At 54.2% G+C, this 27,649-nt stretch overlaps 1 protein-coding gene and 2 long non-coding RNA genes across 3 annotated transcripts; 2 read left to right on the forward strand and 1 right to left on the reverse strand.

The window, feature by feature from the left end:
* Nucleotides 1–15,068: 15,068 nt before the first annotated feature.
* On the reverse strand, nucleotides 15,069–21,874 carry LOC138100899 (thyroid hormone receptor alpha-like). Its single transcript, XM_068998725.1, has 7 exons — nucleotides 21,331–21,874; nucleotides 19,878–19,939; nucleotides 18,043–18,143; nucleotides 17,844–17,973; nucleotides 16,776–17,486; nucleotides 15,525–15,671; nucleotides 15,069–15,283 (listed from the first exon to the last, which is right to left on the reverse strand). Exons 1-7 carry the CDS (start codon nucleotides 21,381–21,383, stop codon nucleotides 15,069–15,071), a joined length of 1,419 nt encoding a protein of 472 aa, XP_068854826.1. The 5' UTR covers nucleotides 21,384–21,874.
* A 3,537-nt stretch (nucleotides 21,875–25,411) lies between these two features.
* LOC138100904 (uncharacterized) lies at nucleotides 25,412–26,029 on the forward strand. Its single transcript, XR_011146961.1, has 3 exons — nucleotides 25,412–25,529; nucleotides 25,653–25,694; nucleotides 25,795–26,029. It is a non-coding gene; the product is annotated as an uncharacterized lncRNA (long non-coding RNA).
* A 38-nt stretch (nucleotides 26,030–26,067) lies between these two features.
* LOC138100905 (uncharacterized) lies at nucleotides 26,068–27,395 on the forward strand. The gene is made up of 3 exons (XR_011146962.1): nucleotides 26,068–26,136; nucleotides 26,217–27,250; nucleotides 27,351–27,395. It is a non-coding gene; the product is annotated as an uncharacterized lncRNA (long non-coding RNA).
* The last annotated feature ends 254 nt before the right edge of the window (nucleotides 27,396–27,649 follow it).

Raw genomic sequence — 27,649 nt, forward strand, 5'->3', positions numbered from 1 at the left:
AGGTCGGATGCAGATGAAGACTCACACAGGGAATAGCCAGGGAGATGCAGGGCCTGGGAACATCAAGGACGGAGAAGAGAAGGAACAGGGATTGTTTTTCTTGTTTAGAGCCAGCAGTGCTGTGAGCTTGGAGAACACACGGCACCACAGGGATCCAGGGCAGGAGCGGGATAACTCCGGGATAAGGGGAATCTGCTCCCACTCCAGGGCTGTGCCAGTGAAGGAGGGGAAGTTTTAGTGCCTTCATGGCACACAAAAACCAAACCCAGCACCACCGAGCTGGACTTTCGTGAACTGCAACACAAAGCGGCCCCTGGCCTTTGGGGGAACACAACCTCACCGAGTCACGGAGCCAGGGGATGACACTTGGGAATGAGCCTTGCGGCCTGCAGCCAAATCAGATGAGGGAGCCACAGGAGCTGTGGGGTTTCCTGCTCTTCCTGCAACGCCATCAGTCCAGACCAGGAGACCTTTCCTGGAACAGATCTTCCCTGTAAAAGGGAGCAACACCAAAGCTCAAGCCCTCATTTAGAGACCCTTAGAAAAGCAAAGGTGAGAGGGGATTACCTGGAGCCCCAGGGGACTGAGGTGAAGGGGATGAAGAAGCAGACAGCAAACTGCTTCCACTGCTTCTCACTCCAGCAAGGGGAACTTCCCTGGAATTTCACGTCCAGCGTCTCTCCCAAGCCCCACCGGCGAACCCACACGTACTCCAGGACTGATCTCCTTTGTACTTCCAGCAGCACAGACCCACCGGGAGGAACTGCAATCCAAGGACACACATCAGCAACCGCCTTCCCGCTTGGCGCTCTCTCCACATTTTTCCCTTTCCAGTGGATGCAGGTGCCACCCCCCAGAGGCAGGAAAACTGCCTTGCAATCCAGTACAAAACCTGCCTGGGAAGCCCAGGATGCCCGGAGCCAGCAGCCATTTCTCCTGGAGCTCAAGCTGACAGGCATTTGAAGCCTGCTGGGCCTCACAGCTGCTTTTCTGCCAGGGGCATTCCCATCTCTTATTTTTTAGCCCAAATAAAGGTTTGCAAAGCTGAGTTTTGTGAGAAGTGCTTCATATTTGGATTATTCTTAACTTGGGAGTTTCCCTTGGCACCAAAATCAGGGGGTAAACCCAACATGGCCTCAAAGGGCCATAAGATCCCAGATATCCAATCCCCAGTTCCCTCAGCATTGGTTCATTAAAGCTTTTCAGGGGTAATTTAGCAAACTTCAGGGTTTGGTGACTTCACCATCAAAGCAACACGAAACCTGTGCAAAAGGAACTTAACTAAAGCTGGCTAAACGCTGCCCAGACCTGGCAGAAAGCGCTTCCCACACCTCTCCTGGAATTCTCTTTCCCAGCCCTTCCAGCTTCGGAAGGCTTCTGTGGGAGCCTCAAGTCGCGGTGCAGCTCAGAACCTGCACGTACCTAAAGCAGCCCCACGGGAACACGAAGCTTCCCTCGGGCATTTCGTTTCTTTACCCCAAACATTCTTCCCACTCAGCCACAATCTAGAAAGGAAAGAAAGGAAAAGAAGGAAGACCAATTAATTCTGACATAAGGAGTCTTGACTATTCCAACACACTGCCAGGTGAAAAAACATCCCTGCCACACTAACAAATCCCCCTGATACTGTCTCCATTCTGTATCAATTATTTAAACGCTGTATTAAGGAGCGTAAGGACACAATGCTTGGAATTCTCAAAAATGGCTCAGCTTGGCTACTCCAAGCACTTTCTCACCCGGGGAGCTGAGCTGTCCCACATTTAAACGCCACATTTGATCCAAATCCCATAGAAATCTGATATTGTTTGGCTCCTGAGCTTTCCCAAAAGCTGTGCAGTCAAGCCTGGAAATCCTCACTGAAGCTTTGCCATGTCACATCGGGATTTACCCTTGGGAAAACGCCACTCTCAGCACTTGGGTTTCAAGAGGTTGCACCCAATGTTACAGACACAGAATTCCTGTGGGGTTTGGCATTTCCTGCACCTCCAAACACGTGAAAAGAAGGAAGTGCAGAGTCCCGAGGCTCCATTATTGCCATTCTCCTCACATCCCTTTCCTCAGCTGCACGTGGCTTTGTGCCTCCTCTGAAGGGCTGGAAAGGAATTTGGGAACCCCCCTCAGCTTCTTCGGTTTTCAGCTTTTTCTCTGAGCCGGCCCAAAAGGCAAACAGGAAAAAAAAAACCCCAGAAGTGCACAAAATCCCAGCCCCTCCCAAGATGCAGCTCCTCACACCAAACCTTGGGAGAATCCCTGGTGCTTCCAACACCGCTGCAATCCCACCTGGAGCTGAGCTTACAGGGTGCTCTGCCTAATCCACATCCAAGCCTGGATAGCCCAAAGCCTGCAAGAAAAGAGGAGGCAAAGTGAAAAGGAGTGAGGGGGAAAAAAACAGAGTTTTAGGTTTTTCCCCTGTTTCCAACAGGATCGAAGGGCAGGATGGAGAGGTTTTGTGGAAAAGAAGTACCAAAGGCTGCTTCATTCCCAGCAATTAGCGCTGCTCAGGTTGAATCCAAGAGGCCCAATCCACCAGGTTTAAACAGGAGCGGCCGACAGGATGGGTTATGACACAGATCTGTGAAGCTGGAGCCTTCTTCCTTCTCCCGGGCTCTCCCAGAAATTCTCCATGTCCGGACGCGCTCCCGCTCTCCCCGCTGGGGAGGACGGACTTGGATAGCCCGGGTGACTGGTGAGCCTAAAACAATAAGTGATGCAGTGATCCAAGTGTTTTTCACAAGGAAATGACATATTCTCTGGACCTGGGATAACCCATATCCCATGGCCTTCTCCAGGAAGAGTCCCAGCTGGATATGGTCTCCCAGAAAGGATTCCATAGGGGCTCACCTTCTGCTTGGAGCTCGGCTGAATTCCTCAGCAATCCCAGGGAATGTGGCCATTGGAGGCTTTGGGCAGATTGGGCTCAATTGCGTTTTTAGGTTTTGTTACCGTCTCTCAGACTTCCCACTGGAATGTGGTCTCCAAGGAATATGTAAATCCCATTGGATTCCTGCTCTTTCAGACAATTTTTTGTACCATTCCTGTACAAAACGAGGCCCCCTGTTCGGATGCTTTTCCCCACCGTTCCCCAGCAGTTTTATCTGCCAGTGCATTCCCTGTGCTGGTTGGGCTCTTCCCAGATCTCTGAGCTCCTTCACAAGGCAGGAGATCCATTTGGCCCAGGAACTGAACCCTCCCGAGGAATTGTCTGATGCCATCTCCACATTTCACAGCTGATCCTTGTGCTCAAAGGATCCCCCTTTCTTCCCTCCAGCCAATTCCAAGCCTCGCTGCCCCCAGCCGGGAACAGTCCCCAGGCCGATCCCTGCAGTCTTCCCTGCCAGGATCCTGCTCAGGAATCCATGGGCTACAAACTGAAGAATTAATTCTTCCCACCCCTGCCCAGTTCTAATTCCAAAGGATTTGGTGTCTGCCTTACCCGGCTGGAGCCTGCTTCCAACTCTGCTCTTGCTACTTTCCATTTCCCAGGAATTCCACCAACGGAGCGACAGCGTTTTCCACCTCCTCCTCCAGCATTCCCTCTGTTGCGTTCGGGTGCTGGAAGGATATCAAAACCAGGGCCTCACTATCAGGAATTATATCCCCGGATTTGTTCCTTTCCAAATGTCACCTCTTCCCAACAAAGCACTGGCCATCCAAGGAATTCTAGAGAGCGATGTGCTGACCACTGCTTACTCCTCTGGAATGTCAGAACTTGGAAAAGTGGGCAGCTGGAGCTTTTCCTGGGGGTACCCCATGAAGTGTATTTTACCTAAGTGCCCCTGCCCATGCCTTTGTCTGTATCCACCAAAAATCCACCTGTTCATTCCCCAGCTGGTCCTCCCTCTTTTCCTGGATCCAACAGAATTTTAACAGGTGAATATTCCCCTCTGGAAGAGCACCTTGCATTCCAAACCTAAGAACAAACAAATCATTCCCTTGGACCTTCCTTATTAGAATTCCACTGAGAACGGTGGATGCAAAATGATCCTCTCCTGGCCCCTGCTGAATTCCTGGAGCAGGGATTCTTTCCCTCTTTCCCCCCCACGGTGACCACCCTGCCCTGCCCCCTTTTCAGGCTTTGTTCCACAGCTCTTGTCTCCAACTCTTGCATCCTTTCCCTCACTCCAGGAGCTCCCAGCAGTTCCACACCCTCTTTTCTCCCATCCTGATCCTTTCTCCAAGAACAGAGCTCTGCATTTCAATTCCCTTCGCTTTTCTCCGACAATTCCCACCAACCCAGACCTAAAGCTGACACAAGGAACACTCAGTGCCCACAAATGCAAATCCAGACCTGGCCATGCCTAAACCAGCAAGTCTGAACACACAATCCTGCACCATCTGCATTAATTCAAACCTAACAATTAGGACACACTGAAGACTTCAACATTCCCAAGAAACATCCTGTTGCCTTCAACTCCCTGGGGTTTTTGCTTTGAACTCATACGGATTAGGGGATCAAGGGATTTCCCTGAAAAAAACCTGTGTGGTGCATGCTGGAATCTCCGATCCCGTGAATCCAGGGAGTGTTAAAAGCTTAAGTCCAACCTGGCCCACCATAAATTTTTGCCAACTATCCCCCAAATGATCAGGTTAACAGAACCCTGCTCTGGTGCTGCGTTTTTAGTATTGGAAAGCCAGGAATTACTTTATTCCCAGAGCGAGGCTCTGGATATGGGCTTGGGGAGAACAAGACCTTACCAACTTACAGAGCCAGGGGATGACGTTTGGGAACAATCCTGGGCTGCCTGGCAGCAATTCATTGTACCTCTTGTCACCCACGAACACCTTCACCCACTCCTCCAGGAGCCCGGGCCAGCGGCTCTGCTTCTCTTGGAGCACGAGGCATTGCCCTGCCCACTGCAGGGACCTGCAAACCATTCCGGAGTCAGCTCCGAGCCAGGGACGGGGCAACACCCCGTCCCACGGCTCCAGCGGCTCGGGCCCTCGGTAATTCCGGATCTGAGCCTCGTAATCCCTGCAGGGAAGAGGCCGGCTCAGGCCGGGATCGCAGAGGGTGGGAAGCGCCCGGGGTGGGCGGAGGCTCTGCCACCCCCACGGCCGCGGCATCCGCACAGCTCCGGGGGACGGGGCCCGCCCCGATGCCGCTCCCCGTCCCGTTATGCCGTTCCCCCGCTCCCCATCCCGTTCTCCCGCTCCTCGCTCACCGCCCGGGCCCGTCCATGCCCGCCTGTCCCCCGCCGACCGCGCCTGCCCACTCAAACTGGCCACGGCAGCCGCGCCACGCCTCCCCATTGGCCAGCCCTCGGCCCGCCCCCGCCTTCCTATTGGCCGCTGGCCCCGTCAATCACGCGGGAAACCCCGCCGCCCGCAGGCACCGCTCCCACGGCGGCCGCTACACGGCGGCCCGGGCGCATCCCCAGGGGAAAAGGAGGCACAAAAGGAGCAATTGGGAATTAAAAGGGTAAGGAAGGCTGCGCAGCGCCCGCGGCGCCCCGACAACGAGGAGCAGCCCCCACTCCTCTCCCCATCTTCTTTTCCCACCTCCAAGCCCTGCCCAGCACTGAGGGAAATCTGACAGAGGATTCATGAAGAGCCCTCGCTGAGAGCAGTCATCGCCCCAGGCCTTCAGGCTTGGCAAGATTCTGTAGTGAATGGACCCAAATTCAATTCCCAAATCTCAATCTCTGACGAGTCCTGTTAGAAAGACAGCGGACAGTCCATCAGAACACGGAATTAAAAGGCTGCACAAGGAATAACAGAAGCTTTCCCAGGAACAGCACAAGTTCCTTTTCTCTCTCACCGGTCCGGGGCCGTGAGACCGAACCTTGGGCCCCAGGAGACAGGAGAGTTGTTATCAACACTCGAACCTCCCAAGCGTTGTTATTGCTCAGAGAGCTGCGCCGGCACTGAGCTACTCCCATGCGCCTGCAGGGCTTTGGGGAGGGGCAAGACCACGTCCCACTCCTGCCTGGAGAAATTTCAACGCCCTAAAAAGTCATTTCCCTTCTCTCTCTCTGACCCAGGGCCAAAGCAGCTGTGTAGAACAACCCGGGGGATTTATGGGAGGGTGATTCTCTCAGGAAAGACCCCAGACCCTGAGGAAACAAACCCACCCCAAATTTCCAGCTGAAAACACGCTGCTTCCTGAACGGCAGCGCACAAAACTCTCTATAGCCAGACAGGAGACGACAAACCAGAAAAAGCCAAAAGATGTGCTCTGCCTGCATGCACTCTCTGACTGGTAATTCCAAAGGAAATTCCCCACAGATCGTAAGCAGTCGCCTACAATTTGTCCTCTGCATTCATGACTGCCTTGGCTTTCTGTAGAAGTGTGTCAAACATCCATGCAGGCGTCAGGGCCTGGGCTGGCTCGTTTATGGCTCTTCCTGACAGGCCCAGGCCAAACCCAAGCACCCCCCTCACTGCTCCAGCCCCACTTTCAGGGAAATACTGACATGGCTTAGAAATACTCTCCTTCCCTGCAACTCACTCCCTCCCTGCGCATCCCCGGAGAGGATTTACTCCGTCCTTTGTTCCCGACAGCACCTCTCCAGCGCAAATCCCACTTCACACAGACACTGACTAAGCAGACCTAAGGCAATGGTTCCAGCAGCAGCTGCAAGCCCCAACTCCCTGTCTCCTGCACAGCTCATCCAAGCACTCCCAGCAATCTCACCTCGGCCCAGACACTCTCTGTCCGCAGAGGGAAACACAACCCGATGGCACGCAGCTCTGGCACCACATTCCCTCTTCCCTTCTCCCTTTTTCCAGCACACCAGGCTGCTGGAAACAGCATTCCCTAGGCAGTTCATCCCAACACAGAGAAGAGGAGCCTGTGACTTACCCACACCATGGGCAGGACAAGGGGGGCCCTAGCTGGCAGGGACAGGTTCTTCTAGCACAGAGGTTTCTGAGCCCAAAAAGGAGCCTTACTTTGGCTTCCCTGACTTATTCAGCAGCCTTTTAGAAACACGTGGCAGGGAGGGAAGCTGCTTTTCCTGCCACCATTCAGCTGCCAAAACCAGTAACCCCTCCACAGTGCTCTTGCAGCCTTGCCTGGCCCTGGGGCCATAGAGCAGGAGTCTTGTGGCCATGAACCTGCCCTTGATGCATCCCCTGAGCAAAACCCACTAGTGAAAGGTGGTGAGAGCAACCAGGGCAGGGGTGGTAAGCAAATCTGTGAGCCCTTAGGAGAGGCCTGTGCCATCAGAAATGTAGAACGGTGTCTTTCAGTCGAAAGGGTCATACAGTGTTCATCTAATCCAGTTGCCTCACCAAACACGCTGACATACAAAATAATAAGCAGAAACCTTATTTCTGGTATTTCCTCACTTCTAAGTCTCAGAACTTGCAACTAAACCTACTCAATCTGTAAATTTGCGTGTCATTGATTAGATTATTTGTAATCTTTCTCACTGCTGAAGGGTTAACATGGTGTCCTTATATCCTGATGCTTATAAATAATTAAAGACACAGCGGAATTCTTCACTAAAATCTACCATAGTCTTTTCCAGAACTGATTTCTAATCCTTTCCAAGACAGCTGCACAAGTTAATATTAAAAAAAAAGTGCTGAACCATATTTCACAACTTGCCAGCTGCCTGCCAGGGCAGAGGGGTGCATGGTTCTGGCAGGGAGGGCACAGCCTCAGCACCAGCCTGCTTGGAGAACCTAGCTCTGCTCAGTGCCAGTGCCTCAAGCAGCAGTGACTCAGGAAGGAGCACTTCCCAGCCCATCCAAAAGGACATAGGGATTTACTGGTCTGGCCACGGGGAGGGGGTGAGTGCTGCAAGGGGGAGGCTCCTGCACAAGTCTGGAGTGGGCAAAGAAGGCACAACTGAGAAGGAATGGCCACCTCAGCCCCTCTCCTTCATTACAGCTCTGCACCTTCCCCTACCTGTAGGTCATAGGGAGAGGTGACAATGGGCACTGAGGGAATCAGTTGGCTGAGCAAGCTGGTGGGCAGAAGGTCCAAGAAGCTGACTTATAAAAAAACCCCAAAACCTAGAAAGGTTAATCGTGATTAATCACATATCAGAAATGCCTTCCTCTCTAATGGTAAAGCCACTGACACACTTTTTCTCCTCTTGCTTTGTCATTTATCTCGTAAATCAACCCATCTGCTTTCAAACCAAACGTGCCAAGTAAATATGAAGATTATTAGGAAGCCTTTTTATTTCCCTAGAGCCAATTAAACAGCTGGAGGTTACATTTTTTTAATATTGCCAAGCTGTTACCAGGCGTAACAAAAGGCAGTTGGCTGCACACACAGCCCCGCAAGGTTTCACCGGGCTGATGCAGCAAAATCAAGGAACTTGTGCCTTGCAACCAGCTGCAAATGCCGGAGACGCACCGCTGATTTTATGGCAGCTGTCACACCAGAAGAGCTGATCCTCCCAGACAGTGGAAGTACACAATTAGGTCACATTAAACATCAAGAAAATGCCACAGCAGTTCCCCATGCCAACTACAAGTGAGTGACACTGGAAAACAGTTCCTAGCTGGCAAGAACCATCCCAGCATCAGTGCATAATTTCTGCTAAAAGTTTACAGATGAAGTCTGAGGGTGCAGAAGCGTGAGCAATCACCCAAACAGAGGGATTCATAACACTTTCCCACAAGGCAGAGAAGTGAGACAGGCAAGCACCAAAGACTGGTTTATCCCCCCTGGGAAGCCACCGCTACCTCCTGTTCACAGAAACAGAGGGGCTGGCTACAGCATTCCTTCAGGAGGGTTTCCTTTAGGGCCAGAATAACAAGATGAAGCAGTGATGCTCACAGCAGAAACTTCAGACTTGTGAAGGCTTTTTTTCCACGTACAACACCAAGCTCCTAGCCCTACCACAGGAGCAAAAGTGTTTGCAGTGTCCTTACCATTGCATCCACACACTACAAAGTACGTCCTTGGCCAGAGGTGGACTAGCAAGAAAAGCACAGCCCACTCTGCTTACAGAAAGCCTTTTTGCATCCTGTCAGCACCACCTACATTCAGCTTAGTCCAGTCTTGCAAACCTGAAATCAAAGGTAGTTATGAAAGGTAGCTGTTGTCACAGGTAACAGACATTCTGTTGCACAATATTTGGTGCTCGCCGCAAATTGCACTGAAACAACTTCTATGCCATTGCCACAACAGTGGTAATTATTTAAAACATGAATAAAAGGGCTCTGTACAGGAGGGCAATGCTGCATGGGGAGAGAACACACCACACCATGTAAACTTCAACACTGTGAGAAGTGACAGTCTATGTCTTTTTACTCCCATATACTCCCATGTATCTTGAAACTACTTGTGGAGTCTACTGATTACAAAAGCATGGTAATTTTGCCTGTGATCAAAGACATAGCAATGATGCAGCAGCAAGCAGTGCACCTCAGGGAAATGTTACACAGTTTTTGGGATGGTAAGTGGGCAGCACAGCTTTCTCAGCACATGAATTAACACCTCAATTCTTTAAAAGTTTCCATTTTACCAGTTTCTTCACCAGGCTTTTTCAGTAGAAGCACTAGTTGTCACGATCAGCAGTCCTGCTGCAGTATCTCCTCTGCACGCATCCTCACAGAGCACCCCCATGCTTCGCTCCCAAACACAAGAGCAAGGCTATTCTTTACACTTTTAGGTCAGCCCTTTAGCACAGGCCAGGAGCAGCATCTCCTCCCAAAAGCAGCTGTCAGAAAGGCACAGGCAGATATGCATGCAGGAAGTAACCTCCTGAGGTACTGCTGCTGCACTGCCCATGACCAGGGTCTGAGAGCAAAGCCATGCACCAGCACATGCTAAGAAGCAAGCTGAGGGCTTACAGGAAACAACCAACCTCCAAGATATTTTGAATTGTGAAACAATTTAAGCTACAGCCCAGAACAAAGACATCAAAGTTATGACACCCTCCTAAATCAGATTTAGTCTGGTCTGTCATGGCACAAGATTACAATGTCACACTTTCACAGAATGGTTAAAGATTGGAAAGGGACCACTGGAGGTCACCTAGCTCCCAGACATGCAAGGGTCCCCCAAAGCAGGTTGTTGAGGATTGTGTCCAGATACCTTCTGAAAACCTCCAAAGAGGGAGACTCCACAACTTCTCTAGGCAATCTGTTCCAGTGCTTGGTCATCCACACAGTAAAGTTCTTGCTCATGTACATCAGTTTCTGCCCGCTGCCTTTTGTACTATTGTTGGGCAAAACCCAACCAGAGCCTGGCTCCATCCTCTTGGCACTCTCCCTTCAGATACTGATAGACTTTGATGAGGTTCCCCTCTCTGGCGTCTCTTCTTGAGGCTGACCGGGGACAGCACCCTCAGCCTTTCCTCATACATGAGATTCACCTTAATCATCTTTGTTACTCTAAGCTGGACCCTCTCCAGAGGCTCCATGTCTCGCCTGTCCTGAGGAGCCCAGAACTGCACACAGCACTCCAGATGTGGCCTCCCCAGGGCCGAGCGAAGGTGTGGGGTCCGTCCCTCCCGGGGAGGCTCCGGCGGCCTGCGTGAGGGCCGGGCAGGAGCGGGGCGCGCCGGCTGCTCCCTCGCGGGGCCGCGCTGGGCTCGCAGCGCTGCGGCTGCCGGGCCCTCGCTCCCGGCAGGGCCCGGCCTGGGCCCCACCGCCCGTGCGGGAGCACCGGCCGCCAGACCCGCCTCCCGGGACACAGCCCCGCTCCCGCCCGACCCCTGCCCCGCTTACAACACCTCGAGCCATAAGTGACAGCTGGGCTTCGCAGGACCGAGCGCGATGGAAAAAGGGAATCCAGCTGAAATACACATGGCCTCACACTCCCAAGCTGTAGGGTGGTCTGATGAGAGCAAGAGCTCATCAAGACAGGTCCAGCCTAACCTGGGGGAGACCTGGGACAGAGGAGCTTGAATGTCCCATACCTGGGAAAGCAACAAAAAGCCTTAACCAAAAATTATTTAATTCGTTTATATTCAGCATAAGTTCTCCTCCCTACCTCCCCATGCCCTCCCCACGACCCCAGCCAGCCTGGGTTTTGTAGAGTAATTTTAGGGCTCCGTGTTTCTGACCAGATCTCATCTACTGTGACATCTGAAAGAGCCCAGTGAGTGGAAGGCTCCAGCCCACAGATAGCCAAGAAAATCTAAGATTTCCTTGCTGCTCATGCAGTTTTCTCAGACTGTTTGTCAAAAGTTATTGGTGGCTATTTTTTAAATGAAAGGAGTAGAGAGAAAATAGCTTTGCGGCATATTGGGCTAGCAGATCGTTCAGACTCTGTACAGGGACAATAAAGCTTTTAGGATCCTTTGATTGACATATATAATGAATGTAGCTGTCAAACTTTTGTGCAGCAATTTTATTTTGTATTGGCAAGCTATTTCACTGGCCAGGGTTTTGCATAAAAGGAATAATTCACATTGTTGTGGTGCTGCTATTTACAGAGCCTAGAGGACAGTGGCATCACTACAATATAAATATTAATATTCAAATTTCTTTTGAAATACATAATTCTGTATGCAACCTATCCTACGTGCACATCTTCACACAGGGAGAAAGGCATTGGTCTGCAGAGAGAAGGGGGCCTGGAGCCGCTGGGGGTTGTTGTTCATTCACTGATTCATTCTGTAGCCTTTGAAAAGCCACTTAGTTACTCTGCACTTTAATGTTTCTCTCTGTGGAGCAGAGAACAAAGCCTCAACACAAACTGCCATCACTGTTACCAGTCAGAGTGGCAGAGGTCACAGAGCCAGCATGGGGTCAAGGGGCTGCTCTGAGCAGCCCGTGTGTGCACAAAGCCCAGGACAGCTGTGCTCTTCTCAAACAGCTGCTTTCTCCTGCCGAAGCAGCGGCAGGATCAGCTTGGGCTACCTAAGACAGCAGTTGCTGCTTGCCCACTACCTTTCTTTGATTATGAACAATAACTTGCCAAGAAATCACTAGCCTCAGAGAAAACAGGCAGAAAGCAAACGAGAGGGCAAAGCAAAACATAAAGGAGAGAGGGGGAAAAAAAAATCCATATAAACAAGGATGACTCTCACACTCTATTTGCTATGCAGTCAAGCCCACAAGTGGGTTGTGTATCTGAAGGTGGAAATACAAAGACATGTCCTGTTCCCTGGGGAAAGGTAAGCAACTTCTCAAATTATCTTTAGAGGCTGTTATTAGCCTTGCACTAGCACTGACATACCCTGTGCCCAAAGCCACAGCATGCACACACTGTATCCATAAAAAGAGATATTCACAGCTCTGCAGCTCATAGAAGTGCTGTGCCCGTGCTCTGGTACCAGTATCATTTAAAACAAAACAAAAAAAAAGTTTGAGTAGCAAGTGAGCGCATGGAAAGGACTTGAACGGCAAGAATTTGGAAAGAGCATGGGAATCCAGCTTGGGGTGCTGAGGTCAATGGGCACACAATTTTTTAAGAGTGTACCAGGTTTGTTTGTTCAGTCATTCCTATATTCATTTTCAATTCCAGAGACAGGAGCTTCATGTCTAGCCCCAAAATAACAGCATTGTCTGAGACAAAGCCAACTTGGTAAGGGGTACCAGAGCTTTTCCCAGCCCATTTATGTAATAAAGCATTATATACAACTGTTGGAAAACATACCAGTTTAAAAATTTTTTATATATGACTTTGGCCAGGTTTGCTCATCTTTGCCTCAGGGAAAGGGAACTGAAGCTTCTTTCCAGGGCATTGTTTCTCTAGGTGAGGCCTGATGGGTTTAGCATTTCAAAAGACTAGGAGTAGCCCCAATAAGATAAAGCCATTGAGGGAACATCACCAGAACAGATGTCAGCGGCCATCTAAGAACATCTACCCCTGAAGATCTAATTAACATCAGAAGCGAAGAAACACAGATCTAATAGGAGACCAGATACTAGGAACTACACAACTTGAGACCAATGAACACTGACCCAATTCGTTTCTATGAGTTTTGACTGTAAAAAAGATCTGAAAATTCTAGTAAAGGTCATGTGTCATGGAATGATTCTCTCGGCACACCCGGGCTATGTGTGGATGAGATGATTTCTGTGCTACATCCTGGCCAGAGAATAAAGTAGTGCCTTGACTATCTAACATTAAAAATGTTGCTGGAGGCTTTTTTGTTTTTCCTGCAGTTTCGGTGACACAACCAGGAAGCAGAACAGGAGCTTTATGGCCCTGTTACTTGGGTCCTAAAATACAGAGAAAGAAGACAGGGCAGAGAGCAAAGAAGAAAAACAGAGCTTTGTCCTCATTCACATCATAGCCCTGTAAGGCTTTGACCAAAAGATACAACTGTATAGTGAAACATCTATGGGGGACTCTCTTGTCTGGCACAGAGGGGTTCTGCAGATAGACTTCCAGGGCAGGGAAAGAGTACCAAGTCGGCAACACAAATTACTTCAGGCCAAACTCCAATACATAACTACAGATTCCATAGATACATCCAGCCTTAAGCCCAGAAGCAATACAGGTGGGGAGAACGGAGCCTGGGTGATTTAAACTACGTGTTTAAGCAGTTCAAGGTAACTGGAAGTAGCGCTGGTGCCTCTGGGTTTCTCTGTTCATTATTTAAGGTGAACATAAAAACACAGAGTGCAGGAGCCCAAGGATGTTCCTCACTGGCTTCAAGCTGGCAGTTTCCTAAAAGCAGCGCTTGTTGCTTTCCTTGGTTTGCCGACCAGCAGTGCCACCTCCCCTCCCTGCTGCCATGGAGCTCAGCCTTCCCCAGTGTTAACAAAATGGCACGTTACTCTACTTGGCCAGATTTTAGCTCTGAGAATTTCATTCTGAACAGTTCAGCATCTGCTTTAGCCAAAACAGTTCCACTATTTCCAGGAATATTATTAAAGGAAAAATAGACTGCTTGGCACATGTTACATAAATTCAGGCAACCTTTTATATGAGGATCTCTAGCTTCAGAAGGGAAATTTTGAAATCTGGCAGAGAGGTGACCTTTGTGGTAGAAATGTGTCTATCCCTATTAAAACCTACCTAACTTTGGCCAGATTATAGAGCAGGGAAATACTGCAGTTAAGGGCGCAGTAAAGAGTTCTGAGAATTGCACTTACTTGCTGTTTCTGCTGTGGGCAAGAGGTCCCTTATCTCCTGCAGAGCTGCAGCTTGTGCTCCCCCACTACCTTGGCCAGTTATGGCTGCACAGGTCCTCCATGGCTGGATGACGAAATTACAGAGCCAAGGGTGAGCAGAGAGACCAGCATTCCATCTGACGTCTACATACATTCCCGTAATTTTCTGATACAGGACAGCCCCATCTGTCACACAGCCCAGGTTCAACGGCAGCATCGCGAGTGCTGCGCAGGCACGAGGGCACTGCAGAAAACAAACTGTGACCAAAAAAGTCAGGGCAATTACAATACATAGATGCACAGCTGGAAGAATTAATGTCAAGCAGACAATGGCATTACAGACGTCCCCTAACAATGAGGGCTTGAATCTGCTGTCTCAGTAAAACTCTCTAAATTAGGTTTGTGTGCAGCATACGGAGAGTTTCTGAAAGAAATATAAATATAGGCCATCATTCTGCAAAGCTTCACAAACCCAAACCCTTGCATTCAGGTGCCATCTCACTGACTTTGCTGCAAAATCAAGGCCATTCACGTTAAAAGCACAGACAAGAACATCTGCTCAAACTGAACTTGTAGAAAAAAGCCCCAGTCCTAGGTAAGGCAGAACACACGTGTTTTAATTTTTAAAGTCACTATGACACAGAGACTTGTTAAGAAATGCACGTGCTTTTAGATGTATAGGGCTGCTGGAAGGAAAGGCTGAAGTTTTTTTACAAATGCCTGTAGCTCATAGGTTAAGACTACCATCAGACCGATATCCTTCAACACTCCAACTTCAATACCAAAATTGTAAGAACCTCCTGCATTCCATTCCCTAGTACGGTAACAAGACAAAGTCCTCACCCACCCTGGATCGTCCAAACAATAGAATACAAGGTTGAAACGAGCCTTGTGGTTTGAGGGGCACCTTCTGCCCAAAAAGCCCAACTGTGCATCCAGATAAAAATGAACACCACAAATAGAGAGTACAAAAACCACGGAACACCGCTTCCAGCAGGCGCCCTCGTCGGTATTTAAAGGCGTGGCTCAGGCAATAGCAACAAAGCCCCGAGGCAAAAAGCCTGGGAGGTCGGGGCTGGGTTTTTTTCCATTCAAGCCACACGTGTTCCCCAGCGCCCATTACCGGGACTCGCTCCGGGCTGGCGCCGTTCCACGGTGCGAGGGGACCGGAGAAGCCACGCGACCCACGGCACCGGCGGCACTCGGTGCCCGGGGGCGGCCCCGCGCCGGGAGAGCCCCGCCCGCCCCCGGCACCTGGACAGCTCATCCTCTGCACCTGACACACTGGGGCACCGGGCTTTCCTTCCTATGGATAACAGGGGAGAACGAGGGGGGGAAAGGATGATGGACAGATGAGGGGGAGAGGGGGAAGAGAGGGGAGTCGGGTTGGGGAGCAGGGAGAAAGGAGGGCTGGGGGGATCGGGGATGCACAGGGGAGCTGGGAGAGAGGGTGGGAGGCACTGGGGAGAGGGTAGGAGGGAGGCTGGGAGAGAAAGGGAGAGTGTGGGGGAGAGAGAAAGAAACTGGGGGGGTCTCTGCTTTCCTACCCCCCCGCAGATCCATCACCTTCATCAGCAGCTTGGGCCAGAAGCGGGGAATGTTGTGTTTGCGGTAGTTGATATAGTGCTCAAAGGCCAGCAGATACATCTCCTGGCACTTCTCAATCTTCTCGACACAGATCAGCCCCGTCAGGTCTGCGGGAATCAGGGAATCATCAGGGGATTGTGGAATCATGGAATGGTTTGGGTGGGAAGGGACCTTAAAGCTCACTCAGTTCCACCCCCCTGCCATGGCGGGGACACCTTCCACTATTCCAGGGTGCTCCAAGCCCTGTCCAACCTGGCCTTGGACACTTCCAGGGATGGAGCAGCCACAGCTTCTCTGGGCAGCCTGTGCCAGGGCCTCAGCACCCTCACAGGGAGGAATTTCTTCCCAATACCCCATCACAATCTCCCCTTTTCAGTTTAAACCTCTCCTTGTCCTGGCACTCATTGCCCATGGAAGAGTCCCTCTCCCAATCCCATACCTGCAGGGATTCTCCCTCCCACAGGGCTGAGTGTCCCATGCACCCCCTGGGTGTTGGGGTGCCCACCCCACAGACCCACGTCAGCCTGGCAGGGGGCCCCAGGGCACCAAGGGGACCTGTGCTCCTGGGTACCAGGGATTGGGGTGCCCACCTCATGCTCCTGGGACCCCTCCCAGCCTGGCACAGCTGCCTGAAGCTCTGGGAATTGGGGTGCCCACTCCAAACCCCCCCAAAATCCAGGGGGGGCACGGTTTCCCACCCAACACACCCTGAAGATGTTGTGAGGCTCTGGCATCAGGGTGCCCACCCAACACACCCCCAAGACAGTCAGGACTCTGGGCATTAGGGTGCACACCCAGTGCACTTCCACGTGCTGGGGGTTGTGGGCAAGGGGGTGCCAACACAACAATCCCCGTGCACAGCCTCTGGGCATGGGGTGCCCTCCCAATTCCCCCTGAAGCTGCTGGGGATCTCTGGCATCAGGGCGCCCACCCAACACCTCCCCAGGACAGTGAGAACTCTGGGCATTGGGGTGCCCACCCAACACCCAACCCTGATTCCTCTGGCATGGGCTACCCACCCCATTCCCCCACTACTGGTGTGCACGCACACCTGAGGACATGAGCAGCACAGCCTGGAGCAGGGCCACCTCGGTGTCATCCAGGTTGAAGGCAGAGAGGGACTTGCCATGGTGGCATTGGGGAACGTGGTGTGGCCGTGTCACCCCTGGGACCCCCACAGCAGATGGGTCATTGGGGGGCTGTGGTGTGACTGTGTCCCCCGTAATGGACAGTGGGGTTTGGGGGTGCAGTGTGACCGTGTCCCACTCTGGGACCCCCACGGTGGACAGTGGCAGGGGGTGCAGTGTGACCCTGTCCCCCCTCCCTGAGACACCCCGGGGGGTGTGATGTGACCCTGCCCCCCCTCTGGGGCCTCCATGTCACCGGGGAACACTCGTGGCAGGGCCAGTGCAGCAGCCAGAAGAGGAAGCTGCGTGACAGGGCCAGTGACAGGGCCAATGGCAGGGCCGGGGCCACCCGCGGGCACAGCTGTCCCCTTCGGTCACTGCTCACCCCTGAACCCTTTAGGGGTGACCAGCTCAAGGACGCTGGGCAATGTCCCAACCCCCCTCGACTGCCCAAGGACACCGGTGACATCCCAAACCCTGGCACTGCCACCATGTGTGTGCTGAGTGTGTGAGTGCTCAGCAGATCCTGGCTAGGGCTGGGGGCCAGGGTGGGGGACCGAGATGGTGACAGAGTCCCTCCACTGCATCCCCTCACCAGGAATTTCCGCTTCTGCTTCCAGTGGCTGCCCTGGGCATTGGTGCTGCGGTGGGCTTCTGTCACAAGGCAGATCAGCTCCCACTCCTCGGCGCTGGGGCGATGCTGCAGGGACTTGATCATCTCCTCCTTCTGCTGCCACTCCCGGTTCTCCTCGATCAGCTTCCGCTTGGCTACCCGCTTCGAGTCATCCAGCACCACTGCCGGACCCCCAGCATCAGCCAGGATCCCCCCACATCAGCCAGGACCCCCCATCCATGCATCCCACAGCTGCAGCATAGCACCCCATGGTGACCCCCCCCAGCCTCCTCCTGTGGCTGCTCTGGGCATCCCAAATTGCCCCATAGCACCAGGACCCCAACCCACCTCCCAAAAGCCCCCCACTATCATCTGGGATGCCCCCCAGTCAGCTAGGACCCCCCATTCATGCATTCTACCCCACTGCTGCATCACATACCAGCCCGGTCCTGCAGCTGCTCCGGGTACCCCAATGTGCCCCAGGGTGTCGGGACCCCAACCTGCCCCCCAGCCGAGCCCCCCCACGCCCCCCAACTCACAGTCCATGGCCATGCCCACGGAGATGCACTTCTTGAAGCAGCAGAGCTGGCACTGGTTGCGGGTGATCTTGTCGATGACACAGGAGTAGGTGGGGTGCAGGTTCTTCTGGATGGTCCGACAGAAAAATCCCTGGGGAGGGCATGGGGGAGTGACCCAGTGAGCACTGCTGAGCCCCCCTAGCCCCCTGCCCCAAGTCACCTTGCAGCCCTCACAGGCGATGCAGCGGTAGTGGTAGCTGGCGGCCTTGTCCCCGCACACCACGCACTGTTCATCTTTGTCCAGGTAACTAGGGATGTACCCTGCGGGGACCCCCAGGTCAGGGACCCCCAGGGCACCCCAGAGCAGGGACCCCCGCAGCGGGGACTCATGGGGTGCTCCATGACAGGGATTCCCATGACAGGGACCCTCAGGGCACCCCAAGTCAAGGACCCCTGGAACACCCTGTAGCAGGGACCTTCCCACACACCCCACATCAGGGATCCTCCAGGAATCCTGAGTCAGGGACCCCCTTGCATGCCTCACATCAGGGACCCTTGGCACATGCAGCATCAGGGACACCCCACACGCCCCATGCCAGGGACCCCCAGTAAGCCCTCCCCTCCCTGTGCCTCAGTTTCCCCTCTGTCTGCACCCACTGTCTGCCCCACCACTACCCCTGCCCTGGCACGGGAAGGGTTAACACTGGGGGTGTGTGGGGGGGTGCCTGAGCCCCCCGCGCCAATAAAGCCCCCATTATCCCATTATCTGGCCGGGAACCGGCAGCGGGGGGGGTCCCTGTCCCCCTGGCACACAGAGACCCACTGTCCCTGTCATTGTCCGTGGTCCCCCCGCCTGGCAGGCCAGGAACCAGCCCCCCACCAGAGTCCCCCCAGCCTCCCCACCACCGACTGCTCAGGGAAACTGAGGCACAGATTGCCCATGATGCATGGGGCGGTCCCCAGCACCCTGGGCCCCTCATGTCCCTCCCGGGAGCCCACCCTTGTGTTTTGGGGGGGCTGGAATTGGGGATCCCCGAAGGGTGAGAGGGATGGGAAAGGGACCGGATGCCTGGGTCCCCCCTGCATGGAGCACCTGTAACTCAGGGGAGTGTCCCCAGCACCCCAGGACTGCCGCACCCACCCGGGATCCCACAAACCCAGGCGTGGGCACCCCTCGAGCCCACTCTGGCGCTCTGCAGGTGCCGGATGCGGGGGTCCCTGGGTGCTCCCTCCCTCCGGGAGCGGGGCGGGTGCAGGGGATGGGCGGGAGCCGGACGCTTGGGTTCCCCCCTGGCCCCCCATCGGGTCCCGCCGGCGCCGGCTGCTCCCCGCCGGGAATGGGGCAGGGCGGGGGGCAGTGCCCGCAGGGCCCCCCTTATCGCCCACCCCAGGGCGCTGCCGCCCCAATGGCGGCACCCCGACCCACGAGGCGCCGAGGGGGATGTGGGGGACTGGGACCCCAGCAGACCCTGCAGGGATGTGGGGTGCAGGGGGGGACATGGGAGTGGGGTATCCATGGGACTCTGGGGTGCCTGGGGGACATGGGGACCTTGGGGTGTCTGCCAGGGACATGGGGTGTCCATGGGACCCTGGCGTTCCTAGGGTGCTCACAGGGGATAAGGGGTGTCCGTGGAACTCCAGGGGACCCGGTCGAGACATGAGGCATCCGTGGGACCCTGGGGTACCTGCATGGACACAGGAATCTTGGGGTGACCATGGGGGACAAGGGATGTCCATTGACTTTGGGGGACCCAGGTCATACATGGGGTGGCCAGGGGACCCTGGCAAGGACTTGGGGCCCCCAGGGTGCCTGCCAGGGACATGGGGTGTCCGTGGCACCCTGACTTGCCTGAAGAGACTTGGGGACCCCAAGATGTCCACAAGGAACACGAAGGGTATCCAGGGGTCCCTGGTAAGGACTCGAGGCCCCTGCAGTGCTCACACGGAGTGCCTGCAGAACCCGGCGAGCACATGAGGTACTCGGGGGACCCGGGGGTGCCCAGCAGGGCCATGGGGTGCCCGGGGGGGTTCGGGGGGTGCCGTGGGTCCCCGTACCTGACATGCTGCTCTTCACCAAACATTGGCTGCTCTTTCTTTTGCGCTTCCCATCCAGCCACCTACGGGAGGGGGGTGACAGGCTGAGAGGGTGCCCACGGATTCCCGCTGCACCCCCCCAAACTTCCAACAGCCCCCCAAAACCCCCCTCGAACCCCCTTCTCTGCTGGGAAATGGGCAGCCCCCACCCAGGGGTCCCAGTGCAGCGATGTCACAGGTGGGGTCCAGCCCGGGGGTGCGGGATGGGGGGGGTAGGAGAGGGCCCTGGGGACCCCCCCCACCCAGAACACCCCTGTCGGGACCCCCCCCTCCGGGACACGACACCGCCCTGGGGGGGCTGGGACCGAGCGGGGGAAGGGAAGGGAAGGGAAGGGAAGGGAAGGGAAGGGAAGGGAAGGGAAGGGAAGGGAAGGGAAGGGAAGGGAAGGGAAGGGAAGGGAAGGGAAGGGTGGGGGAGGGGAAGGAAAAGGGTGGGGGAGGGGAAGGAAAAGGGTGGGGGAGGGGAAGGAAAAGGGTGGGGGAGGGGAAGGAAAAGGGTGGGGGAGGGGAAGGAAAAGGGTGGGGGAGGGGCTCCTTCCCAGTCAAAGACAAAATGTCCTTTTGGCTGAGCGGAGAAGTGACGTCATCGGGGCTCAGCCAATGGCGGGCGGCGGGGGTCCGCGCGCGCCCGTCCCCGCGGGGGGGGGCCCGGGGCCGCGGGGATCGGCACCTGCGGGGGGGGAGCCCCGGGGACCCCGCATCCCCCGGGGCCGCTCCAGCCCAAGGGGACCCCGGGCCGCCACCCCCCACCGGGGGCCCGAAATAGTCCCGGGGGGGGGTGGAGGGTGAGGGGAGGGGGCGGCTGGGAGAGGCACGAGTGGGGGGACACCATGGCGGGGCACGAGTGGGGGCATGTGGGCGTGGGGACACAGGGACACCAGGGGATGGACCTAGCCGGTGACATGTGGGGGGCAGGGGGACACGCAGGACATGGGCACGTGTGGGGATACCCAGAACGTGACATAGGGACACTTGCGGACATGTGGGGTACAGCGGGGCTGGGGGACACCTGGGGTACGGGGATGTACAGGACATGGGGACACCCAGGTTCGGAACATGAGTGGGGACACATGGGGTGGACGGGGACATGGGCACAGGAACAAAAAGGGCACCCAGGACACAGGGACACACGAGGCATGGACATATACACAACCACACAGGGACACATGGGGACACAGGGGGTACCCAGGGCACGGACACATACGTGACCACGCAGGGATGCATGAAGGCACACTGGGCACGACGACGCAAGAGACACAGTGGGCACTGGGACATGGAGACACTTGGGGACACACACGGCATTCGGACACAGAGGGCACAGCCAGGTATGGGCCACACAGGGATGTGCTGGGACACGCCAGGCGTGGTGCCACACGTGTCCGCCGCATGTCCCCGTGCTGGGGTGGGAGCTCACCGGGTGTCCTCTGGCTCCAACAGCGGGTCCAGGGTGCTGGGCTTCTGTTCCATTCACTGCAATTCCATCAAGGAGCGCTCAGCACCGACCGAGGGGGCTCCGGCGCCACGCGGGGGGCCACGCCGCGCACCCCATGGTGCCCCTCAGTGCTCAGCACCGCGCAGCATCCCGGGCTGGATCCTGCGGGACAGGGGGGTCAGCCCAGACCAGCCGTGGGGGACACAGAGGGGACACCCAGGGAGGGGTGTGAAGCCATAAGGGACCCCCAGGAGCTGTGGCCACCGGGGAGGACTGGGTGTGAGCATGCAAGAAGGGAGGGAAGGAGGAGTATAAGGGCAGGAGAAAGAGGGGGAGCGGGGGCCTCACCTGGGCCACGCCCGGGGAGGCCGGCCCGGCCGCAACCTCCCCAGGCTCTAAGGGAGCAAATGGCGGCAGGGGGCGAATTCCGGGGCTTCAAACACCTCGGCCCCACGCACCTGAGCCGGGCCCGGGACCGCCCCAGAGCCCCGGCCCCGCCCGGCCCCGGGGCCCGCCCTGCCCGGCACGGGGGCGGCTCCATCGCTCGGGGCCCCGCCCCTCTCTCCCGGGCCGGACCCGCCCCGCGCACCGGGGCCGCTCCCGGGACCGGGGCTCCGGGTCCTGCTGGCGGCCGCTGCGGGTCCCGGGCGGCGCCGCCTCTTCCCCGGCGGGATTGGGGCTGGCATCGGGACCGGGAGGAGCCGCTCCGGGACGGGCGCTGGGGCCGAGCCCGGCGCTGCCGCTCCTGCTCCGGCCGGCTCTCCGCGGGGAGCCGGGGCTGTGCCAGCGCCCGGGCAGCCCCGGGATCCCGAGCCGGGCCCGACGCGCCGGGCCGGGCTCCGCTCAGCCCTGAGCCCCTCCCGGAGCCTGCCTTGGGCCCCACGACGCGGCCCCGGGCTCTGCCGCCAGCCCCGGACGCGGCGCTGAGTCGCTGCTCCCGAGCTCTGCGTGAGGCCGGGGAGCCCGGCTTCGGGCTGTGCCTAAGGCAGGACTCGGAGCTCAGAGACACAGACTCGCCCTAGCCCGAAAAGCCCGCTTTGAGCATCAAAACACAGCCCTTGTGCTTTAATTCAGGTCCAGCAAAATGCAGCACTTCAGTTTCTCTTTGTGAGCCCAAACACACAGGACTGGCTCTCTTCCTCAAGCCCTGAAAACAGGATTTAGTCACTGTTTCGGAGTCCCAGCACTGGCCGTACCAACCTGCTCTCAGGACTCTGTAGATAGAGAAATGCTGCTAGGAAGGATTTTCTTGCTATTTTCTAAGTCTGTGAGAGACTGCACAAAATCCCAGCCCCTCCCAAGCTGCAGCTCCTCACACCAAACCTCGGGGGAATCCCTGGTGCTTCCAACACTGCTGCAACCCCACCTGGAGCTGAGCTTCCAAGGTGTCTAATCCACATGCAAGCCTGGATAGTCCAAAACCTGCAGGAAAAGAGGAGGCAAAATGAAAAGGAAAGGGGGGGAAAAAACCCAGAGTTTTGGGTTTTCCCCGTGTTTGCAACAGGATTGAAGGGCAGGATAGAGAGGTAAAGAAGTACCAAAGGCTGCAGTATTTCTGGTGATTCAGAAGGGAGAACCCATTAGTTACAATAGCATTAGTAAAGGCAAACATCTCCTATTCCCTCATTTTAAGGGGTTCAGTTGAAGCAAACTCCCCTTTTTCAGCATTTTAAGGGTTTAAATCCACACTTCTACCCATGCCCTGGCATCAAATCTCTCACAAGGGAGCGAGCCCAGTACATATATAACCTAATGCTGCCCAAGAGTCCATTACTTTTCTTGTTCTTATTCATGACACTTATGGCCCTAACTAGAAGCCCCAGCAGGAGCTACACCATTTATACTACTACTACTATTCTTCTCTTGCCTACTTAGTTGCCTACAGCATACTACCCAGGAATGACTAATGAACAATTACACGTTAACAAGGAATTACCCAACTCACCTGCCTATGCTGCTGAGACAAGAAGCTTCTTCTCTTACCTGTTATCTACTCTTTTGGCAGGTGTGGCTGTAGTAAAAAAAGAAGGCACCTACAGAGCCCCTTACTCCCCTGGAATTTAAGTCAGAGCAGCCAAACAGCTACAACTCCTCCCAGTGCTTTTATCCCTGATGGTAAAATTGCCTCCTCCCTTTTCCCGGGCATTGTGGGAACGAGAGGCGGGCCTGGCCAGGGGTATATTAACCCCAGTCCTGGGTAAAAGAGGCCCATTTCCTCTGTGGGGTTAGTTGGAGTAAGGGTGTCTTCTTATTTCTGTGAAGGGGGTCTTTTGGGTTTTCTCAGCTTTTTTTCAGCAGGTACTTTTGGTATCTGAAGTAATAGAGGCTTTGAAGACTCTGTGAAGAAGATAGCATTAAGTGCATGGTTCATGGCAACTTCCTGAAATTCCAGATTGTGTCAGGTACGATACTTCAGTTTTTTCAGCAGATTCATTTTGCTGCAAGAGGAAGCTACCCTGGGTCCAAGATGACATTGGAGATGGAGGCTTCTGATAGGTAAGCTAAGGACTGTAAGTATGAGTGGGAGTGGGAGCAGGGTCCCAGTTAGTAGCTGACTTGTTGGGATTTGGCTTGTATGCCACTCCACGGGTGCATTGATTTTGGTTTTCTTTGTCATAGCTGACTAAGATGCCAACCTGGTGATCACAGTGCCTTTGGAGAGGGCTGAGGTGGACTCCTTTTGCATCCAGTGTGGATTCACATTGTTGGTCACCTAAAAGCTAAGTTGGGGGCCAGGACCTAGAGATGGGATGATAGCAGGGTAGTGGGTTGGAAATTCCTGGGAGAGATGTAAAAATTAGTGTAGGGGAAAGGGATGCTCTCCAAGGGGCTTGTTAGGTAAGCTAAAGGGAGTAGCCCTACTTTTGATTGCAACTGTAGGGTGTGCAGCGCAGAGCAGTTCCAGTGTGTGTTGTCTCGTCCCGTGTGTGTTTTGTGTTTCTGGCATCCCTCGGATCAGATCTCTGTGCCTTTTATCCTTAAGGGGCTTATCATAAGCATTGGCCATCATCTCTAGGTTCTTGAACTTTCATACTTCTTGGTAGGATGCCAATGTCACTTGTTCTTTTACCAGTGGGCTTGGCCGCATCTTGGAATCACATCTTGGAAGCATTGAGTCAGATGTCTTTTGAGGCCTTGTTCCCGGCTGTACTGCCATCCATCCTTTCCAGCCGTGAGCTGTAATGTCCTGGGGCTTATAAGATTGTCAGGAGATGGGAGCATTCTAAATGTGGCATTGTCTCTCACAGCCATCTTGATCACTGTGACTGACAGTTCTTAGAACAGGTCACTGTTACAGTCTTTTCTTCTGCTCCTTAGAGCCTCCTTCATCCACCATTGCCACACCCTCGGTTGTCTCTTTTGGCGTCGTCTCTTCTTCTTGCCATCGTTCTTCTTGCCGAGAGCTTTTTTTATCATCCTTGTGTCCTACTGTTTGTAGTATAATGTGTTGAGTTTGTGTCTCGCCTGGAATTGCTCTGCCCTGTAGAGTAGTCCTGAGGGGGGGTAGGTGGAGAAGAAAGGAGACTTTAGAGGGAACCTTTTGCTTTGCTTAGCCACCTGAGCCATGCCTCGGACAGAGTGACTGTGGCCAGTCTGTGTGGTGTTCAGTGGAGATGTGGGAGTGGTGCAGTGGTGTCTTGCAGTTTTATAGTAGTTTGTCCTAAGGCCCACTGTTGTGGGATCCTAGGCAGTTTGCTTTGAGGAATGAGAACTTGGGAAAGGCTAAGCTTTCCCTGTCTGTCTGGGTAACTTTGACAAATAATTCTTTTGCAGATGGATAGGATGTAAACCTGATATGAACAGAGGAGGCCAGAGGAGCACAGCAACGAGGTGGGTCGGTGCCTGAAGTCCAAGCTATGGCCTGACTTTGGGCTCTACGTTTACCTCACTGTTGGGACTTTCATTTTGAAGATGTGAAGTGCTTGAAGCAGCAGGGTATTGGCACCGGGGGGACCATGAGCTGGATGAGTATTGATTCCAGCACAGAACTGGATGTTACTGGAGTTGTTGTATTAGTGATGAAACTATAAGTAGCCTTTGATTTTTTGTGTTTTACAGGTGGTCTGCAGCATTCAAATTGCTACTCCAACATGAGAGACACCCTTCCAGACAGAGGTCACAGTCGAGCACTTTCAGGTGGAACCTGCCTCGGCAATGCAGCACTTTTGGACACTACATCGGTATGTGCCTTTCCATTTTGTTTTGCCCCTTCTCCCTTGGGAAGGTTGGTCATCATTCAGCTTTTCAGGGGTGGTGTTTCATGGTGGTTATGTTGCAGGGCTGTTCTTTGTCCTTATTTTTAGGAAGTAAACCTGGATATCAGCAGTCAAGGTCAAGTGAGTGAGGTAAGCAGTGACCAGTGGACACAACCAGTTATTGCTTGGGTGCCAAATTCTGGGGCAGCTCAAAGCATGCATTGTCTAAGCATCCATTTGTGTGTTTTAGGTGGCCCACTCGTATTATGCCTACAGGGGCTGAACCCCCTCATGGACCAGCTGATGGAGCCAGTTTATCACCCTTGAGCTGCCCCTGTGAGCCTTCCAGAACTATTACAGGACTCTGCGATGAAGCCTGTACCTTTTCTGTTTGAAGGTGCCATCTGGGCAGCCTTTGGCAATGGTTGAGGAGTTGCAGCGACTCGGGGAGGGAGGGAGGAGCGAGGGTCCACTCAAGTTTCAGCAATGCCCCATCACCTTGTCTCCTTTTAACCCAGGTATACCCTGTGCCGGCAGCCTTGGAGTGCGGCCACGGTGTATGAGCCGAGGACCGGGGCGTTCTCAGGAGACGGTGAGTAGTGGGATTGTTGGGTTTTGGCTGATGTGCTGCTGAGTTCAGGCACTGATGTTTGGTTTTCTTTCTTGTAGTAGACTAAGAGAGAACAGCTCACTGAGGGCAGGAACTCCCCAGAGGACGAGGCGGCCTTCTTTTGCACCTGATGAGGATTTGCATCCCTGGATATCCGAGAGCTAAGTCGAGGGCTACACCTCAGGGAGGGGGATGAGAGTGGTGTGCTGGGTCAGGACTTGGTGGGAGGGATTTTTGAATTAGCTTTGGAGATGGGGATGTCCACGAGAGGGCCCCTTAGGCCGTGTAAAGGGAAAGTCTCACTTTTGATCACAATGCTGAGGTGTACAGGGCAGAGCAGTCCCGGTGCGTGTTGTGTCACTTGTCTATTGTGTGTTCTGTGTCTTTTGGGCATCGTGTCACATGTCTTCTGCCTTACCCCTTTGAGGGGCTTATCAGAAATGCTGGGCATCATCCTTAGCGTCTCCTTTGCATTCCTTGGCCCGACGCTGGTACTCTTGAACCTTTGACTTGCAAGCTTGGACATGCATCGGAATCGCATCTCTCTTTAGCAATATCGAGTCAGACACCTTTTACAGTCTTGTTCTGAGCTGTATTGACAGCTGTGCACCACAACGATCCATTATAACAGATTAGGACTTGTGAGAATGCGAGGATAGGTGGAGGATTCCAACCGTATGGTTCTCGGGCATCCATCTTTGCGGTTCTTGGCATAAGTCCTTCTGTTAGGGTCTTTTTCTGCCGGAGTTCTTTGAGCCTCATCGGCCTCATCTAGGTCATCTCATTGGTAATTCTTCTTGCTGAGAGTTTCCTCTCCTTGTTGCATCCCCTTGTTTGTCATCTCCTGTGTCACAGGTGTCTGTGTGTTTGGGCCGGGGCTGCTTTGCCCTGCTACATGGTCTGGGTGTAGGTGTAATAGGATAAGTCCTAGGGACTTGACATTTGTAATGTAGGGATTAGTTGGACTCAAGATGGTATTTCTAGATTGACACAAGATGTCTGGAGCTGGTAAGTTCTCATGCAGTACTTTGACTTTTGTCGTAACTTTCTTTCAGCTGCAGAGGGATTGAACCTGTGACAGAGTGCCCCATACCAGGTGAGGTGGTTCCCACAGGAAGGTCAGTCACCGTTTGTCTTTGCAGGGCAAGTGTAAATGGTGACCGTGTTACAGCTTTGTTCTTCATCTTTATTTGTAGGAAGTAATGCTGAATAGCAGTGGTCAAGGTCGATGGAGCGAGGTGAGCGGTGACTGGTGGACAGAATGAGTTGTTACTGCTTGGGTATCAGTTTCTGGTGCAGCTCTAAGCATCCGTTTTTGTTTGTGCATTTTAGGTGGTCCACTGGGAAGGTGTCCTGGCCCTGGGGATGCTGGAGGCCAGGTGCGTGCAAGCTTAAGGTATGGGTGTGGTGTACTTCAGTTGGAGCGGGGAGGCTGTGGTTTCAGTCTCTCAGCATGTTTTTCTGCTTTGCTTCTCTGCAGGTGCTGCTGCTGCTG

The sequence above is a fragment of the Aphelocoma coerulescens genome, unplaced genomic scaffold (assembly GCF_041296385.1).
Source record: "Aphelocoma coerulescens isolate FSJ_1873_10779 unplaced genomic scaffold, UR_Acoe_1.0 HiC_scaffold_151, whole genome shotgun sequence".
Lineage (NCBI taxonomy): Eukaryota > Metazoa > Chordata > Aves > Passeriformes > Corvidae > Aphelocoma > Aphelocoma coerulescens.